Source organism: Carassius auratus, chromosome 21 (assembly GCF_003368295.1).
Source record: "Carassius auratus strain Wakin chromosome 21, ASM336829v1, whole genome shotgun sequence".
Classification (NCBI taxonomy): Eukaryota; Metazoa; Chordata; class Actinopteri; order Cypriniformes; family Cyprinidae; genus Carassius; species Carassius auratus.
The window spans coordinates 12566890-12586538 of record NC_039263.1 but is presented as its reverse complement, the minus strand read 5'-3'; the positions used below and the strand labels follow the sequence as shown (position 1 = coordinate 12586538).

General features: G+C 37.5%; 1 protein-coding gene across 5 annotated transcripts in view; it reads right to left on the bottom strand.

The window, feature by feature from the left end:
- The window catches only part of gria1b (glutamate receptor, ionotropic, AMPA 1b), a 58518-nt gene that overhangs the window by 23723 nt on the left and 15146 nt on the right, over positions 1–19649 (bottom strand). For all 5 annotated transcript variants that reach the window (XR_003274793.1, XM_026196049.1, XM_026196048.1 and 2 more), the window contains exons 4-11: positions 14727–14911; positions 10060–10113; positions 7694–7852; positions 7234–7401; positions 6252–6356; positions 5784–5894; positions 3344–3550; positions 1923–2389 (exon numbers count right to left, since the gene is read on the bottom strand). Coding sequence is in view for 4 of the 5 variants with exons in the window: in XM_026196049.1 (XP_026051834.1) it covers positions 1923–2389; positions 3344–3550; positions 5784–5894; positions 6252–6356; positions 7234–7401; positions 7694–7852; positions 10060–10113; positions 14727–14911 (1456 nt within the window). In the remaining variant the exon portion in view is untranslated. The remainder of the gene's footprint in view (positions 1–1922; positions 2390–3343; positions 3551–5783; positions 5895–6251; positions 6357–7233; positions 7402–7693; positions 7853–10059; positions 10114–14726; positions 14912–19649) is intronic.

Sequence of the window (19649 nt, the reverse complement as noted above, 5' to 3'; positions counted from 1 at the left end):
AGAATGGAACAAAACTAAGGGAGAACTGAGGGTTTATAATCAAGAACCAGATAAAGGGAACTAATGAGATGATTAATCAACACAGGTGGAAACTAATGAACTAATCGGGGAACACAGGAAAACTAGGTCACCGGCAGGAAGAACAGAAACACATGGAAATCTAAACATATAAATATTGTGTTTTAAATTATGTTTTTTTTTTCTTTAAGGATTAATAATCTTACAATTTAAAAACAAAAAATGGGAAGGACTCTGCAAAATACTCTCTTGGAGGCCATGAAAGACCAGACGTGATTCCCTATAACTGTCTGAGGGCCTTAGGTAAAAAGAACATGATGATTCAGCCCCATGTCAGTTCAATCTAGGACTTCACAACCATGAAAGCCAACTGACCTCCCTCACACACTGAGCGCTATCAAGGACTTTCTAATGATTTCGTAACAGCCTCATGTCTGCCCAGAACTTCAGCATTCCTCCTTTAGCTCAAAGGGGAGAGTTGATGGAGTTTTCCACGGAAGTCCTCAGCTAGCATGGAGAAACACTGTCAGGCTGAGTGCTCTGGCGCAGACAATCACATCTGTCATGGAACGCTCTCTGGCAGTGTAATCTAATTTGAGTGTGTTGCTTTATTCCCTCTAGGCAAGGATATACATGTCCAACCAAAATGTCAAACACTAGCAGAGAAGCCAGCACACCCAGAGGCTCAAGGCCAATCTGCACATAACGAGGCTAGAGGACCCCATCAGGGGTGTCAACGCTAGCCTAACCTATAGTTAAACTCCCCTCATGACTAATGCTAGCGACAAAAAGATTGTGAACAAGCGTCAGTCAGTGCAGTCAAAGAGATGGAATCAAATAAGGTTTTAAACATGTAGCTTAATAATTATACAGCATAAAAAAATATAAGAACATGTTATATTATATTATATTATATTATATTATATTATATTATATTATATTATATTATATTACGGTGGCTTTAAAGGTAATATTTTTACTGGCAAAATTGCACAAAAATGCAATATAATTTCTTAAAAATATAACACAATATTAAATTCTTATTTACTGAACTGTTGTATAAAATCACATTTAAACTCAGGTGTTCCGGAAAAAAAAAGACTACTGGTGTGATATTGCTCTCACTGCTCGTGATATCGCTTATCATGTGATATAAATATGAGACAACAAATCATAAAGGGACATTTTTTCCCCAATATCTTGTATTTTAGGGCATAACTGCATCTATGTAGTTGTTACAATACAACATATTTGTCAACAGTCTGAAATGTGAGATAACGTACAAGTTAAAATATTTTAATCGCATAATTTTTTCAGAACTAATTAATTAAGTTACTGTGTTAAACTGACAGCCCTTATTATATTACACCATCAAATTTCTAAAATAACTCTTTTATGCTTACCGTGACTACATTTATTTGATCAACAATACAATAAAAACAGTAATATTGTAAAATAAAATAAAAATTTATATTTTAACATTTTAAATATAAAGTTGTATATTATTGTTGCAATCCAATGATCAAACAGGCATTGTGTCAAAAAGCTGAAATAACAAAATAAATATATACTGTATGTAGGTTATCAGACACTAAAACTATCTGTTTTGGTCATAAAAATCAATTATTGATCTAAACTTTACCTTCACTTCGAAATAAATCTCTCTGTGCCTTTCTTAATATATTCTGTATCATCTTATTTCAACATGATCTGCATTTCAGATGTAGTTCAGGGATGGTGTAATGCAGCAGACGATTAAGAAGATCATCTTTATTTTACAACCCATTTTCTCCTTCACAGATGTTGTTTGTGGAATATGAGTCAGCCAAGCAAGAAAGCAGCAGTGGAAGATGAAACAAATATGATAATGATGATGAAAATGGCTTTTTTTCATTTCCACCTACCTTGGTGAGATATCACATCCTTGCTGCATAAAGGCTCCCAGGGAAAACCACAGGCTATTGAAGATCCCAAACTCATTGCTGTGCTCAGGTTGCTTCTCCTGCTTCTCCTCTCGCTGATTCTGACTCTGACCGTGCTGGTTTGGTGACTGGTTGGGCTCTGGTGATGGTGGTTGATTCTGGTTCTGGTTTTGCTGCTCCATTCCATCCTCTTCATCATCCGCGTGCCACTCATACGGACTGAAGCGACTCACCAGAAACAGCACCACACTCACGCCAATGTAGGCAAACACAATGCACATCCAGATCTCGTACGCCAGTGGGTCCAAGAAGGAGAAGACACCTGGTTTGGACTTTGTGGGCTTCTTGATCATGATGGATATACCTAAACTCATAAAGGGCTTGGAGAAATCGATGACCTCCTCTCTGACCAGAGTGATGGTGAGGGGGGCGACAGCTACGTCTGCTTTCTACAAGACAATATGATTACATCATTAAGCAGAGGCAGAGTGGCAATCATGATTTCCACAGCGTCTCAGAGTGATGCAATCAAACATTAAGAATATGATTTACAAAGCTCTGAGATCCAGTTTGCATACAACAAGGCAGATCCTCTGTAGGTTTTCAGAAGACACTGGAATTACAAATCAAGCGCAAACCAACAAAAAAGCTTTATCCACCATTTTAGAAGTAGTTGAACATATAAATATCTTCAAGTATTACGAATCACTACAGAGTCAGTTCTACTCAATACTGCATCCTCAAGAGAATCCCTCATACGCTATTGCTCTCTATGCATCATAATAATGCCTCATTTTTTTCCAAGCAGAAGAGAAATCTAACGAATGCCGGTTGACAACACTGAGCTGTGGTTGTTCATGTTTAGCCCAATGAAGACAGACTACATCTGACACTGCTTAGCATTCCAAAGCCACTAATGCTGCAGCCTCAGGGTAAAAATGCTCAGAATAAGAAACGGAGTGTGTGCAAAAGCCAACCTCACGTGCACCTCAGTTTGGCTATTATGAATTATATCTTGCTAATTGGCCTTCGTTAGGACTCTTTGTTATGTTGCAAATTGTCAGAAAGTCAGGCATTGCACTTACATGCTCTGACAGAAGGGAAAATGTACTTCATAAATGATAAGAGACAAAAAACATTTGTTCAAGCAGAGGTGCTGAGGTTTGGACACACTGTGTCCTGTTCTCTGTTCTGCGGCAAACTTTGCCAGCACTTTTCACAACTTATTCCAAGGACTTCCAAGGAATGAAGGAAATGCAGCTTAAAGCTAAAGTGACTGTTAATGTACACTAGAGATATAAGAAGTTAATATGTCCATTTAAACTAAATACAATAAAAAATGGAAAAGTGGAAAGACTACAGTAAATAAAACTTGATAACATTCGCAGATAATAGCTACTTACGCCATACACTAGTTCTCCAACCATCCCATTCCACATCATTGTCTCTGAGTCTCTGGCTCCATATTTTCTGTCCCCCACTATTTCTAGTCTGTAGGAATACCCCACGTGCTTGGCGATCTCTGCAGCCAGCTCCACACAATAACCTTCATACTTGTCATTACCCACGAGCTGCTCATGGTTCTTCTTCAGCATCACATATGGAGACTCCTAAGGATAAAAAAAAAAACATATTAATTTTGCATTTCATATTTCGTGTGGTAGCAAGGGCCAGATCAGTCTAGTTGTTTGGCTACTACAGGATTCGGAGTAGCTGAAGTGGCTTGAAAGAAAATCTTGCATCAGCTACATCAAATGTTTTCTGCATTTCCAGCATATTTCTCAGCTTATATATTATTGAAGAGTTGCATTTCAGCTCATTTCTGTGCAGCTACACAGAACAACATCAAGAGAGAAGAAAACACTCAACAAAAACAAGAGAAATACATTAAAATGTGTGTATGAGGAAACACGTGTGCCCTCTTACATGGGTATAATATTACAGTCCTGTAGTCTATTATAAAAGACAAATCAATAGTACAGCTGTCTAACCACAGTCAAAGAAGAATCCTAAAGGGGATGAGGGTATTTCTTTTTGGAGTTCCACTGAAATAAGATTAATAGACACTCAAAACTCTGAGTCAACCCACAAACTGTGCCCGTAATGAGCAGAACAGTAAACCCAGCAGGGTTCAAAAGATTCACACTACCTCTCACCTTCCTGAGAGGATGGTGATTCACCCCAGAGGCACGGAACAAAAATCTTCTGAGTGAGGGATCATGTGGTGACAATTTTTTAGAATTTGCTTTTTTTTATTACATGAAACAAGTGATATAGCCTGCCAGGAAGACCAAAATATCACTATGTGATAACAGTAATAATGCGCATGTTTTTTTATGTCTTTATTGTATGCTCTACCAAGTTTGTTGCAACTAAGTAAAATGGGAGTGACTGAATCTGAAGGCAAAGTGAAGTACAGGCTGTGATACACCAAACCAACAGAACTAGCACACTGTGTTGTCGCCAAAAAATGTGCTTGAAAACACCACATACACTGCAGGCAATGGCCAACTAGGATGTACTTTACTGTACGAACCAACTCCCGTGATGTTACACACAGTGGTACTGGAAGATGGTGGCATCCTTGCTCCAAAAGCTTTAACAAAACATACTTTTTCTTTAAAATGACAACATTAATCAAATTTGTGATATATATTTATCAAAGTAGAAATTACTTAAAGCTGCGTTAGGGAACTTTTGACACTCTAGCTGTTAATAAACAGAACTGCTTGCGTCTTGCGGAAGAACATCGTAGCCGGAACTACTTCTCTCTGTTTAGGTCTATGAAGAATCACAAAGGTACTGGGTTACTCCGCCGCGGTATCCCCAAATCAATCTAAAATAGTCCGAATATAAACACTAAATATAGGTGCAGCCTAGTGATTCAGGACAAGCCAAAAACACGGTTTGGAAAATGGATTCATGGTGTACTCGCTTATTATATACATTTTTCTACATTTTGAACACAAACAAAGTTATGGACCGCAGCTCTGATTGGTTATTTTTTACCGGGAGCGATGGAGTTTCTGCAAATGGCAATAGGACCACTGGGAGGAGCCAGAGGAGCTTGATTTTTTCACAGATTATCTGTCTCATATTCTACTGTCAGTACATAATGACAGGTTTAACAAATATGTAAAAAATATTTTTTTTTACCAAAGTTCCCTACAGCACCTTTAACTGACTGCTTCATTTCCACTTTTAACTTTATACATTCCTTTATACATCAGAGTGAACTTAGCTAAGATAAATTCAACTATAGCCCAACAATGGTCAAGGGCCGTCAGCTTGGTGTGTCACAACATTAAGTGTTTAGTAGATCAACCTACTGTATATAAAGCTTGTAAAAAAAGTTTTTCCTGTCCGTTCTCAATATTACTGATAGCATTAGCTCTTGTAATAAGACTTCATATTTCACATCTTTGACTATATATCCTATAATGTGATTTATTTTTATTTTAAACTTACAATAACCTTTTATATTTTTACTGGTAACCATTCATAGCTTGACACAGCAATATAAGCTCAAACAATGGCATGAATTTAGAGTGGAACTATTCTTTGGTTGACCAGAACTTTACTTTTTAAAATGCTGTTTAGTGAGAATACCACACTTTAGCTTAACGCCACACACCTCAGGATCATTATCTGCATACACACGTGCACAGAAAACATGCACACCATTTCATCTCGATGACACTGATGATTTGTAATTCACACTGTATGTGACACATTGCCAGAACAGATGGACAGAAATAGCTTTAAAAAAACAACGATTAAAAAGCAATCAACAATGAATCTACTATCTTTCCATTACAACTCGAGTTGTATTGAAAAACTTACCAAGATGGTGGTGACTACATAGGTCCTGTTTTGCAGTCCATACGTCTCATTGAGCATGTTGCTGTAAGTAGCTGTGTTCACGTATTTCTCACGTTGGTTCCAGTAGCCCACCTGCAGGCAGAAGAGAGGAATATCACAGCAGTGCACAGGAATTTCAGAGCCACTATTTTTAGAATGTTAAATATTCATATTGACGGCTTAAGAGGAGCTGTAATCACTTGAAATGCATACGCGGCTCTTTAAGCCTGCCTGTGACTAACACTTCATTCGCTTTCATCACAGCCAGTGCTGAAGTTTCAGGTACAACCTCAGGTTAAACATTCCGAAGCAAATTTATGTCAGGAAAATGTCAAGCATGATCTGTTTTCGAAAATTTCAAGTGAGGAGTCAGAATGTACGATTGTTGGGATGCGCTGGTAATCATGGACATCATATGTGTGCAAGCAGGGAAAAAATTATTCGATTTACTTTCTTGGGTCCGTTTGGGCCAAATTCCATCACGCTGACAGTGAAGTTGGTCCGATGTCCTTTTTCATTAAACTGAACATGTCCTGTAAGCCCTTCGAACTGCACCTACAGAGAGAATCACACATAATTTGGTTGTTCATCATTTCATCTTCATCAGTCATGAAGAACTTCACACTGATTTAAATTTTTTTGCACAGGAAGCCAAATGATACTCATGCTGGGCCTACGTGATGAATTCAAATAAAATGAAAATCATTATGGCTTAGTGCGATTATCACAACGGCTGCTATTTATTTGAATAAATATATGAACTATATCTTAAGCGCAGTTTTACACACAAGCTGCTCATGATCCTGCGTTTTCATTGTCAAAAATGTTGTTCCCCAACTTGTAATGAAAAGTGCTTATAAACTAGCTGTTGTCAACTCAAGAGAAGCTTGGAAGCTGGAGTATAAGCAAACCTGGAGCTTTAAAAAAATTAATTGCAATCAGCCTTTTCCCTAACTAGTGCAGCCCTACCTTAGCTTGGAGAAAATTAAATGGCATTTTTAAAAGCTGAAAAGTCAGTTCTGGGTGGTAAAACTGGCTCTGCACCAGCCCCTAAATCCTTTTTGTCTTGAACAGAAATTTGATTTAAATAAATGCCTAAAAAGAAGTTACGAAGCCCCACCAGCTAATCAGCATCCTCTTAATAGGTATGCTGTGGTGAACAGAAGCTGTTTTTGGCTTGTCTGAATGTATTTACAATCAACATCTATATGATTGCTAAGAATTTCATCAGATAATGGATAAAACAAAAGCAGTTTGTGATTGCATAAAGAGGTGGAATCAAATTACTTTGGATGTTAAGATGACCCTGATGTGCTATGTTTGTTTGTGGGCAGGTTATATAGTAACAGCGAATTATTTCATCGTTCGACTTAAGTCAGTAAAAATTACAAGCCAGTTCTGAGGCCTGCAGTTCGGGTAAGTGTCTGGTTACCTGCTGTAGGGCTCTCTGAATGTCGATGCCCTGACCCCAGGGTGCGGGAGGGTTAGCCAGACACTCTCCTGCATTCCCCCTGCGAGAGATATCAATGCGCTGCTTCCTCAGGTTCTGGAAGCCAGTGGCCATGACAGTCACCCCGTCATATGTGAGTGCTCCAGTGTACTGAGATGTTCCACAGACACGGCCCAAATGAAAAGGGGAAAAGGACAAAAGAAGTTATTCACAACCTTTGGCTTTCATTTGCCCTTCTGAAAAGACCAGCATAGAGGATCACCAGCATGCATGGATGAGTTTCGTAGCTAGTTTAAGTAGCAAGATTTAATTCACCTCTTAAATGAATTAACCAGGCAGGATCAATATGGAAATTCAAGGTCCTTTCAGCGGTGCAAACACCGTTTTAAGTCCATCATGAGGGCATTTAAATCATGTTTTTATGACTAAGACCTTGCTTTACCTTGAGCCTCCTTTTGGGACTTTTCAAGTCTTTACTGTCAAACTCCAGCCAGTCTTGTATCGTCCTGCTGACAGTAGGGTTTGTGTAGTTCATGAGCTGGAAGCCTGTCACATTGGCACCTGCTTTCCTGAATTCTGTGAGATTAAGATCCAGAAATCCCTGAAGACAAACACATCAAAATCTCCATTATTTATTTATTATATTATCTTTCAATCATGCATTGATACACAGACAAATTACAGGACTTACAAATCAAAAAGAAAACACAATTGCAATCATTTTTAATAGCATAATTATGTTAGGAAATGCATTCAGGGTAATAAAATAAGTTAAAAATCTATTACAGCTTCTATTGCAGTAATAAGTTAAATTTAAAGGAAAATAGTATTCAGTCAAATAAAACACAATATAAACCCATACACAAAGTTAGAACACTTTGACTAGATCTTAGAAAACTACCTATTAGAAATCATCACTTTATGGCACAGTTGATTAGAGTTGACAATATAATGTGTTGTATAATTATAATGTCATAATGTCCGTGTTAGAGCTAATGATACAGGGCATGTTGGGTGAATATCGCAGGGTCTGTGTGATGATAACTTGTAATTGTATGTTTGCTTATCTGGGTGACCGACCCATGTGGCGATGAACCCCAGGACACTCTATAACGCAAAGTGTTGCATCCTTGCTGCTTTCATCATGATTGGTTATAGGATGACATCTTTTTTCATCATCGCTGAATTGGATTATGTACTTGGAGCCTTGTTTAGAGGATTTTCTTTTCTACCCATCACAGAACCCAATTATACATTTACAATGCTTCCTTTGAAGTCACAGTTCAGTGCTGTATTACAGTTTCTTTAGTCAATGTAATATGAAGTAAATGAACCCATCCTGAAAAAAATAGAAACTAGAAAATTTAAAATTAGAAACTAAAATATTAATGAAACATTCTAATGTACATAAGTTCCATAAGGGAAGATCTGAAAAGTGTGGTCAAAGACTGAAAATAAATTAATCATAAATCAATAAAAAAATAAAATGGGAAAAGGTTAAATTTACAATGCTTCTTGTGTCTCAGTCTAATTAGTATGTTTTCTGAGAATAGGAAGCCAACAAAAATAAAATAAAATAAAAAAAAGTTGCTACTGTATATGTCAAATGTTTTTGTTTTGTTTTTTGCAGTTTTTTGCAGTTTTCACAAGTCAGTTAAAATGAGTAGAGCAGACAGGTGTTCGTACATAACTTTCGATATTAATTGCACGTCAACAGACAGCAAGAGTTTTATCCTGCACTTCAAGTATTATCTTTGTAAGAAAAGTGTTTTTGGCCACTAGATTTGTAGATGCGTGTGTCACATATTACATGAACACATTACATGCACGTTCTTGCCTTTGACCACATTGAATTTGAAGTAGTGCTTATATCTCCACCATGAAAATGGCAACTTTTCATCGGATTGCTCCTGACTTGCCCATTCTGCTGCTGCTGCGAATCTCTGTGTAGCTGTTGCTTGTGTATGTGTGTGTGTGGCGCTGCCGCGTGTGCTGGCATGTGTGTAAAAACACTGGCTCTGATTGGCTACCGTGAAACACATGACTCTGCCTTAGCCAATCATAATCGCTTATCTCGTTATTAGCCCACCTCCTCACTCACTGTGTGAGCCAGGGGTGCGTTCGGATTGCATAGTTTATTAAATCAATGCTTAGTAACGCACCGCATTTAACGTTCAGTAACGTTAACGGCGTTGTAACGACGGGACAAGTAATTAGTTAGATTACCCCGTTACTGAAAAAATAACGTCGTTACCTAACGCCGTTCTTTTAAACGCCGTTATTCCAAACACTGCACCTTACTGGTCTCTTTTTGCTTTGTTTTTGTTGTAATTAATTTTCTTATTATTTTTCCCTAGACTTATGTCTGTTATTTGTAGTAACTTATATTTGGTTAATCAACATTAAAATGTTGTTGTTGTTTTTTTGATTGAACAACCCATGTTTGACCCATATTTTATGACGTGGTTCGAAGCGAGCTGACTGTAACACCACTCACAAGGATGCAAAAAAAGGGCAGCTAATGCCTTCCAGAAAGGGTACAAATGCTAATTCTGTCAGAGGGTAATCTGCAATCTGTCTGCATTGTGTCTCACATTTAAAAGCATGCACACTCCCCAGTCACACAGAAAAAAGAGGGGGAAAGAAGCCATGCAATGTAAAACACAACCATCAATTTGTCTGAACGTTCCCTTGCGATTTTAGTCTATTTGCAAGAAGTTAACCGACAATACATCTTAGTAGCCTCAAGGCTCATAGTTCATTCATGCAGACCAAAGAGGGCTGAAGGATACAGGATGCTTCACTTACCAGGTTTGCTAGTATGTAATGGTAGTTCTTTAAGTTCTTTTTTTGTGCCGCAATCTGAAAGACAAATGCAACACACATGAGAGCAAAAACGCAGAACCTTCTCTCTTTCACCACAGCTAATGGCAGGCCTCTTTCATTCAATGCCAGTTAAAGTATAATTTTTAGCCTGGCTCTCTAAATAGCTATGAATAGGTCCCATCATTCAGGACTTAACTGCACACCCTCTAAAGTTCACTGGGTGTGGAATATCTGTGATCAGAAGGGGCAGTCAGAACTACACGAGATGGAAAGGAGGAAAGAAGGATTTGGCATCTGTCACCATAGGAAGTCTAATTATAGGACTTAATGACTACATGTGCATGTAGACCACAGGAACACCTGTGAACAGCAGCAAGCCTCCGGAAGCACCCTGTCAGGGTTAATTGTATCAGATGCTGATTTCTGATCACTGGGTTTGGCAGTGGTTTCTTTGAGATCTTGTCTGGATGGTGAACGGGAAGAAAAAGTAATTGCCTTGGTGTGCCTGAAGGAGGAATTCATTGTCTCTCAAATCATTCAGCGAAAGACATGGCATAACTTTAAAGTGTGCCGAAACATTATCTGTTATCCAAGAAGACATGTAATGTTCCATAATAAAGTCAACATTAAAATGTAAAATGTCTACAAACGAAGGCAGATGTCCCAGATCAACTTATTTAGTGTCTATAGTAGGGATGTCAACGATTAATCGATGATCGATTAATTGTCGATAAGAGATGCAATCGATTAAGGCTATCGATGGTCGGTTAACCGATTCAATGTTGGGCTGCGTGCGGCTCATCCGCACTCAACACGTGCGAGCGGCTGTGAGTGACGGTGACGATATATAAAAGCATCATCATTCATTCACAATGTACAAATTAAGCTTTTAATGTGATTTAAACTTTAAAGTACATTAAAATAGAAACAACATAAAAGTTATTCAACATTAAATGCAATAGAAATGTAGTTACTAATCATTTCATCAGATAACTGTTTTATATCGTGCGCTTTGCAGGGCTGCGGGACACAGTGACAGGACAGGTAGTCTATTCATTCCTACAACTTGTTAATTCATTCCTACGAATTATTAATGTGGCAATTGTCCATGTTTCATTAATTTTGTTCCCTAAATAACCCATGATTTAAGTGAAATAAGGGAACAAATTAATAAATTGAACGAATTCTTAATTCATGAAATCTTTAATTTCCCTTCCCATGTTTACCACAGTAAGAGATGCGAAAACATCTATTAAAAGCGAAAGATAATAAAATAAACCTGGGAAATTAGAGGGTTAGACTATGAAGATTTAGGAAAAGAAACAATGCCTAAATATACTGAATTTGTGGAAATTCGTGACCAACCGGCAAACCAGAACAAAGCCGCGTAAATGAACACTATGGGGTCCAAAAGCATAGTCGCGATCTAACATTTTCCAGTTAACCTATTATTCCTCTAATAAACAAAGCTTTTATACCACACTTGTCATAATCAGATCTTATCATTTCTAAATAAATAATTGCTGGATTCAAAACAGCGATTAATAGGCGCTGTGGCCGACACATTCCTGGAGCATTCAGTTTAAATAGACCGTAGTATACCAGTCCACTCTGCTGTTATGCCAAGGACGTTTTTGCTCATATGAAGAGGATCATCTTTTCCGTCTATATGCGAATGCGTGTTAAGTACAAGCCTAGTTTACATTATAAATAATAGTTTAACATTCAAATACATTGCGAATACGGAAACATTTCGATTTGTGCCGAATGAGACATGAGCAATAACCTCCAAATAAATCTAGCCAAAGCCGCGCTCGCTCATCCTCGTCTGCACGCATGCACTGTCAAGATCTAATGTGCTGTATGCCGGATTTTTAAAAATCTGACATTTTCTAGGACAGAATCCAGCAGGATCAAATTAATGTGAGCAACTGTGTTTTGGTGCAGCATCGCCGATGTAGTTCACTTAATGTGCAGCGCAGTCACACGCGCTCCACATTTCGGATAATTTTATACAATAATGTCAGTTGAAAACATTGCAATTGTGCTTTAAAATACAACAACGAGCACCACAAAACCATTTAAAGATGCGCGTTCAGCGTTCTCCGTGCGGGATTGGAAACTGTCAACAAAGTAAAATGACCTCAAAAGTATGGCGCACTCTCTTCATTTTATCAAATGATCATAATCGCATCTATTCATTTTATAATCCTGCTACTAGCATTTTATTCAGACTAAAACCTCTTTAATTCAAGTGAGAAAGCATTTTGTGTGTGTGTGTGGCTTTTGCACATCCTGTCATACCGCTGACTGCGTGCCTGCAATAGACGCATTTTGCAGTATTGTGGTTAACGATTAATCGATTAATTGATCGTTAATTTAAACGACGATCGATCATGGAAATAATAGAAATTTGACATCCCTAGTCTATAGGCTATTAAGTTAAGAGAATACACTAGAGAATACTATATATATATATATATATATATATATATATATATATATATATATATATATATATATTAGGGGTGTAACGGTTCACAAAATTCACGGTTCGGTTCGATACGATACACTGGATACGATACACTCTATAACTCTTTATATTGAGTGTGTTTTTACTCAATTGGTTCTCTATAGGGCTTATGTTTTTTTGGAACAAAGCAGGAATTATGGTCTTGCTGAAATGGGCTCGTGAAGGAATATTGTAACGGGGCTCAATTACATTAAGCATGTTCTTAAAACCTGCGTTTTCCACTATAGGCGCTCGCTCACTCAGTACGCGCTGAAGGCTTGTTGCAAAATGGCTAATGCGTTTAACAGAGCAGAAAAGAAGATCCTCCAATAACCAACAGGTCTGGTGTTTGGGTGCACTTTGGATTCCCTGTAAGCTATAATGGTGATGATAGAATGAATGGTAAATAGTAAGGTCTCATATCCGTGGCTGTAACGTAAATGAAGCCTACCAATCACCGCAGTGATGTCTTTTGCCCTGTTTGAATCCGTTGGAAATATCTGCCAAAATGCTGCGGGGATAGTTTGTTGCTTGTATGTTTCTCCTTTTTTTTGTCTTTCGTCTTTTTTCGTCTTTTTTTTTCGTCCAGATACTGACACAATAAGGTGATGTCGGCGTAAATGAGTTGACATGTTTCAAGTATTCCCGCTGGTGTTTTTTTTTTTTTTTTTGTATTATTCCCGCTGGTGTACCCTATTGTCATGTAGATGCGACATACCATTGTTTTTTTATCCACCACTCTCTTGCCATCACCATGGCTTACAGGGAATCCAAACTGCACCCAAACACCAGACCTGTTGGTTATTGGAGGATCTTCTATTTCTGCTCTGTTAAACGCATTGGCCACTGCGTACCGCGCATGAACTGCTCGCTCACTCAGCGCGTACTGAGTGAGCGAGAGCGCCTGACTGAGTAGCCTAGCATATAAGTTGGTGTTTTGTTCTTCTTCGGGGGTGTCAGGGGCGTTGCCTGTTACGTCGTTTGGGTTATTGGGCTACCTTGTTGAACACATATCATTATATTTCACTTTTCTTTTTTTTTTTCAAATATAATTAATTAGTCCAACGAACCGTTCGGTACATAATGCGTACCGCGTACCAAACCGAAAGCCCCGTACCGAACAGTTCAATACGAATACGCGTATCGTTACACCCCTAATATATATATTCACATATATGTTCACATATCGTGCCTAAAAACGCATGGAAAACGCTAAGCGTGTCTTTCTCCTCCTTTCCAAAGCGCTCGGGCAGAAGCGCTCATGAGGCGTCTGTCTTTGCTAAGCAACAATGACGTGCTCTCTCCATGAGACACGGAAATTTCAGCGAAGGATAAATGGATTTGCAGCTCTACAAATTGCTTGCAGTAGCTCTGCTACTAAATTTATTTCAAAATTGCAATCCATATACAACTATGATCAGCTGATCCTTCATCTTGGCTGAGCTCTCAACGTTGTTACGGGAAAGGATGAAGCTGATTGGTTGGTTCTTGTCACATGACCCGCGGTGCACTTGCGGCATTCTGAAAAGTTGAGATGTTTTTGCATTTTGCTGTATCTAAAACGTATCGAACCGAACCGAACCGAACCGTGACATCAGTGTATCGTATCGAACCGAACCGTGAATTTTGTGAACCGTTACACCCCTAATATATATATATATATATATATATATATATATATATATATATATATATATATATATATATATATATCTTTAGAAACTAAGAAATGGACTAGAGAAACTGTAGATAAAAAAGATTAACAAAGGTATAAATCTGTGTTGTACTAAGAAGACATATTCGTAACTTTATAATTAAAGCCTTTATATATTATGCATTATAAAGGTATTGATAATTTTATTTAATAATGATAATGATAATGATGCATTATATCATTTTTACAACCAAAGTTAAATATACTTATTACAAAGTTAAATCTTTCAGCACAGTCTTACACAGTTTCCAATACATTCCACTTAATTCCACATATTTTCCCTCAAAACCCATGCAGAAAATGTGAACATTTTGTCTGGGCCAACCACCTGGTTATGGGATCACACAGTAAAATCCATGCACTATACACACAATATAAACAATAAAGCATGTTCTTTATCATAGTAATGTATAAAGCATTCACCAAGTTTAAGATGGAGTTGAGTCTCACTAGCTCACAGTCCAGAATGATCCTGTACTCCTTCTTATTATCCAGATCTTGGATGGTTTTCAAGAACGCTGCTTCGGTCAGGGTGTCAAAGTTTATAGATGTCACCTGCCAGGTCTTCTCAGCAGCAGTGTCCAAGATCTTTTGCAGCACCGTCAGACCTACAAAAAAAAAAAAAGTAAGAAGACTCACACGGCTATAATTGAATATTCATATTAGGCAGCTGCTTGCATGGATACACATTTGTTTCAGCACAATATGTTGAAGCATCTGTACCTCCTAAAAAACATCAGTATTTTAAGACAGTGATGCAGCTCACAATAGTGATGTACTGTAACATGCTGGGAAGTAAAGTCATGATTTGGAAAAAAGCCACATGCTCGGTTGAGTCACGTACTCCTGAGGAGAAGCTCTGTCTCCACATTCAGCAGGGGGTCTCCACTGTTCTGCTCCAGCTCTGATCAACATCTGCTTTCATATCGCTTAAAGTCTCCTGCTTAGAATTATACACAGCTAAAAACTCTTTTCTTCAACTGAGGGGAAAATTCTGGGTGTTTTTGTAAGGAGGACAAGTCAAGACATGTTTGAAGTTGTTTAGTCTGGACACATTTTAGAAAAACCTTGAGCAATCATGCTTTAATTAAATATTGGGATATGCAACATTTATTTCTTCACTAAACAGTTCTCTTTCATTACTTCTAGCTTGCTTACGTGTGATTTTCGGCATCACATCCTTTTATACATTCTCTTTTTTTTGTCCTCCAGTGCTTATTATCTTTTCAAAGAAAACAGGACTTCATGTTAAGCAACTGCCTTTTGTAATCCAGTAGATCAAAAGCAACTAGCAGCAATTGTATGAACTGTATAGCTATGCTGTTCTAAGAGGAAATGTAATAATGTGATATTAATGGACATTGCTCTGCTGAGAGCCAGCATTTGGGTGGCTTGCTGTGAATTTCATTAGAACTGAACAACCTATTTTATTGGGCGCCTCTCGCCATGCAGAGACGCGATGTATGACTAAGCACGCATCGTTTCAGATCATTTGACTTTTTCTGGTTACCTGCGTGCGGTTTGATCATGTGGCGGCTTCTTGCATACGGAGAGGAACTAATAAAAGAAAGAACGGCTGATTGTTCTTCAGACAGGAACTATCTGCCGACACTGACAGCTTGTTTCCTGTGTAGCAGATGCACTGATATAATTAGTTTAATAAAAGATGATTCCCTCGTCAGTAGCATCTGTATTTTAAGGTGAGTGTTTTCTTAGCCTCCTAAGATTTATTGACTATTAATTGAACGGAATTAAGAAAATTCCTCCATTTATTAGACCATTAATGACAAATAAAAGAAAATTTCAAAATAGTGAAAAAGAAAAAAATATCATTGTATGTGTCAAGCTTTCACACAAGCTTTTGCATTCATGTCAGTTTATATAGTTTTGCTAAACATTTATACCATTTTTAAGAAAGTAAAATTTTTGTGAACATTTATGTCAAAAGCATCAAACAAAAAGTCAATAATACTTCATTAAATGATTACTTAAAAGAAAAACTGTTATATTCAATTGTTCAAGTAAAAGTTTAATACCTATTTTCAAGAGAAATATCAATACATAACTTGTTTTGGCAGAGGCAGACGTAAGTTTTTCTAATATTTACAATATTTAAATTGCTCCAAATGCTTACTCTTTTTTCTTAAGAAACAGTGTTTAAAGGAATTTCATCCATTTACTGAGAATTTTCTTTACTTATAAACACATATTATACATTTTGTAATTATTTTAATTCCGAAATGAAAAACGGTGAAATAAATAAATAGAGCATAAAAAGATTTCAAATGTTTTTAAATGGCTAAGGGCTATATTCAAAATGAATCAAAAATGCTGCTTCAGAAAGAATATTTTTATACATTTCCTTGTATAATATCTTTAAATGTACCTCTTTAATAACATCAAGCAGAAATAAAAAATGTCTCTACATTCCACTGCAGTCTTCAATCTGAAATATTACAGCATTTAAAAGAGTCATCAGTTATAAAAATTGTGATCAAAAGTGCTTTGTTGTGTTTAAAAAGAGATTTGGGTTCTCATGCAGCACTTACCAACTTCAAAAGACAATCTTATTCAGTCATGCTGTCTGAATTAGGTAAATTCCCTGTCAGCCTTCACCTAGAGGAACACGATCGAAGCCTGTGCATTTTTAAAAAACAAATTATGACGCCTTAATACAGCGATCAGCATTGGCTTGTGCTCGGTTATGATAAGCTTACTGGTCAGTATGAAGGACGGATTCTGCAGGCAGCAGAATTTTCACTTCAAAGACATCAAATCTCCAATTCAACCAGAGGCAAGTGCCTTCAAAGCAAAAGCTTGATCAATACTGACACCTTTAAATCACACACACATATCAGTGTTTGAGATCAACCCAAATGTACAAAAACACAAACCACCAACCTCCTAATAAAGTCTGACTACAGATTCGGCGGAAAATTAGGCCATGCAAAGTTCAGTTAGTGAGATGTATCAGCGCAAACTAGCTGGCACATTTAAATGGGTCAGGAAAGTGACATAAACTCTGAGAAATTAATCAGAGACAACATTAATAAGCCAATTTATGTATTTAAATGAATTTGCATTTGTGGTGAATGCTCAGTTGCACTTTCAGTCATGGATTTGGCTCATAATTGGTTCTGTCATCACAATTGCTCGTACATTACGACCCATTCTCCTAGTAAGATGCTTGGTGTAAAAAAAAAAAAAAAAACCAAACATGATTTGTTTTGCTACATTGTAAAAATATGTATCCAAATTTGTCCATTTTTGTTAACGCCATGTCTTTTGAGAAGCTCTTACATGATTTTCTTCCCAAATGAGACAGTAAAAAATGCCTTTGCTTTTGGCAGAGATTCAACAATATCTAGTGATGAGCAGAGAGAAATATAATAAATATAGACACTGATCTTGGCCCACTGCATACTATTAGCATAATACGTTAACAGTGCATATCATTAGCTAAAATCAAGACTACAATGACTACATAGTGTACAAAGAGACTCTTGGGTTCGGTTGTCCACATAAATACTGCTTTCTGCGGGATACTCATTGAAACTTTTGTCACTAGGATGAAATTTTGTATAATTCTGCATAATTTACATGCTACCTGCACATCATTTAAAAGGCTTACATTTCACATCTCTCTGTAAAATAACAGATTAAAAGGAGATTTGCTAATTATAGAATGAGTAGTTGGATTATTATGCAACAGAAGCCAGAATTAGGTTTGTCATTGAAAGAACGGTGAGGAAGCCAGAGCATTCACTGGCATTCATTAAAAGACTGTGTCAGATTGCCTTTCGAAACACCTCTACAATCTTGGCCACACCGACTCTCTACCCTCTCCTGACGCCTGCGTCTCGGCAGCTGTGAAATTGTCTCGTGCCACAGAGCGAACCAGTTTTATCTCCCACCGAGCAGCACTAAAACACAGATAAGAAGGAGGGAGAGACGGACGGTGCGCTCTGTCCGTCTACCGTTAATGTTGTCTTATGCGACTGCGCCGTTAGTGATAAGGCAGGAAAAGGGAAGCAGATGAGTGAGGGATTGTCTTGGAGGAGCAGAATTGGCTTGCTATCACCTGCTCTTGCTGTGCTTCTCCAAATATCTCACGCACAGGAACAAATTGAATTTCCGTCCGTCTCCTTTAGAGTCCAACACAGTGTGTTTTCCTCCCCTTCTTCAACAAAGCCCTAACTCTATTATCTGGGTCTTTGAGGAGATAGCGCACATGCGCCCGGCTCATCATGCTTCAGCTCGGTAAACATCTGTGTGAGTTGGCAAGGACAGATTTGGGGGGTTGTGATCACTAAACTGCTGCAAGCTCCACAGATGATGCTCGCCCCATCTGCAATGGCTCTGAGATGTCATCTCTGAACACCTGACAAATGATGCAGTAAACATTTTAGTGTGGAACCAGGTTATTGTGGCAGTGGTTTCGCATAGTTGGAGAGAAAACCACGACACCTTGCCTGAAACCTTTTTGCGCATGATGAAAATATAAATTAGGGATTTGTAGCATTCTAAAAGTTGGACAATTTTTAACATGACACGTTGCCTTAATATAAAATGCTGCATGACACTTACAACACTGTAAAAAAATGTATTAAATTAAATCTAGTTGAAAATGTCAACCTAAATAATAGAGGGGGAAAAAACGAATTGATGCACATGCAATTAGACAAAGATATGCATTTGATGGATATGGACATTCTAAAATATGACAGTACTGGGGATTTAAAAACTAAGAAATTTTTGATGAAATCCGAGAGCTTTCTGGCACTGCATAGACAGCAATGGAACTGACACGGTCACATTAATGATTAAGGACATCATTAAAATAGTCCATGTGACATCAGTGGTTCAACCACAATATTATGTAGCTGTAATTATTATTATTATTTTTTATTTTTTTGTGCACAAAAAGTATTCAGTGTCCTTACTACCTTTCTGGGCCTTAAATGTGTCAGTTGACTTGCGGTTTCTGCAGGGTCAGAAAGCTCTCAAATTTCATCAAAAACATCTTAATTTGCATTCTGAAGAGGAACTAAGGTTCTATGGGTTTGGAACGACATTAGGAAGAGTAAATAAAGACATCTGATTTAAAGAATTTTCATTTTTGGGTGAACTATCTCTTTAATAATAAACAATAAATGGCCGTGTTAAAATTTGATACCATTTCTTTTAAATGAATTAGAAATAAATCACAAAAAAAACTAAAATCTTGAGGCATCACAACATAATACTGTGCAGTGTGCATATTTACAGTTGAGGGTAGTCCCATCTGCAACAGGTTTTGAAGCATTTCTAAAAGTTGGGCTATTTTTAGCAAGACATTATGCCTTA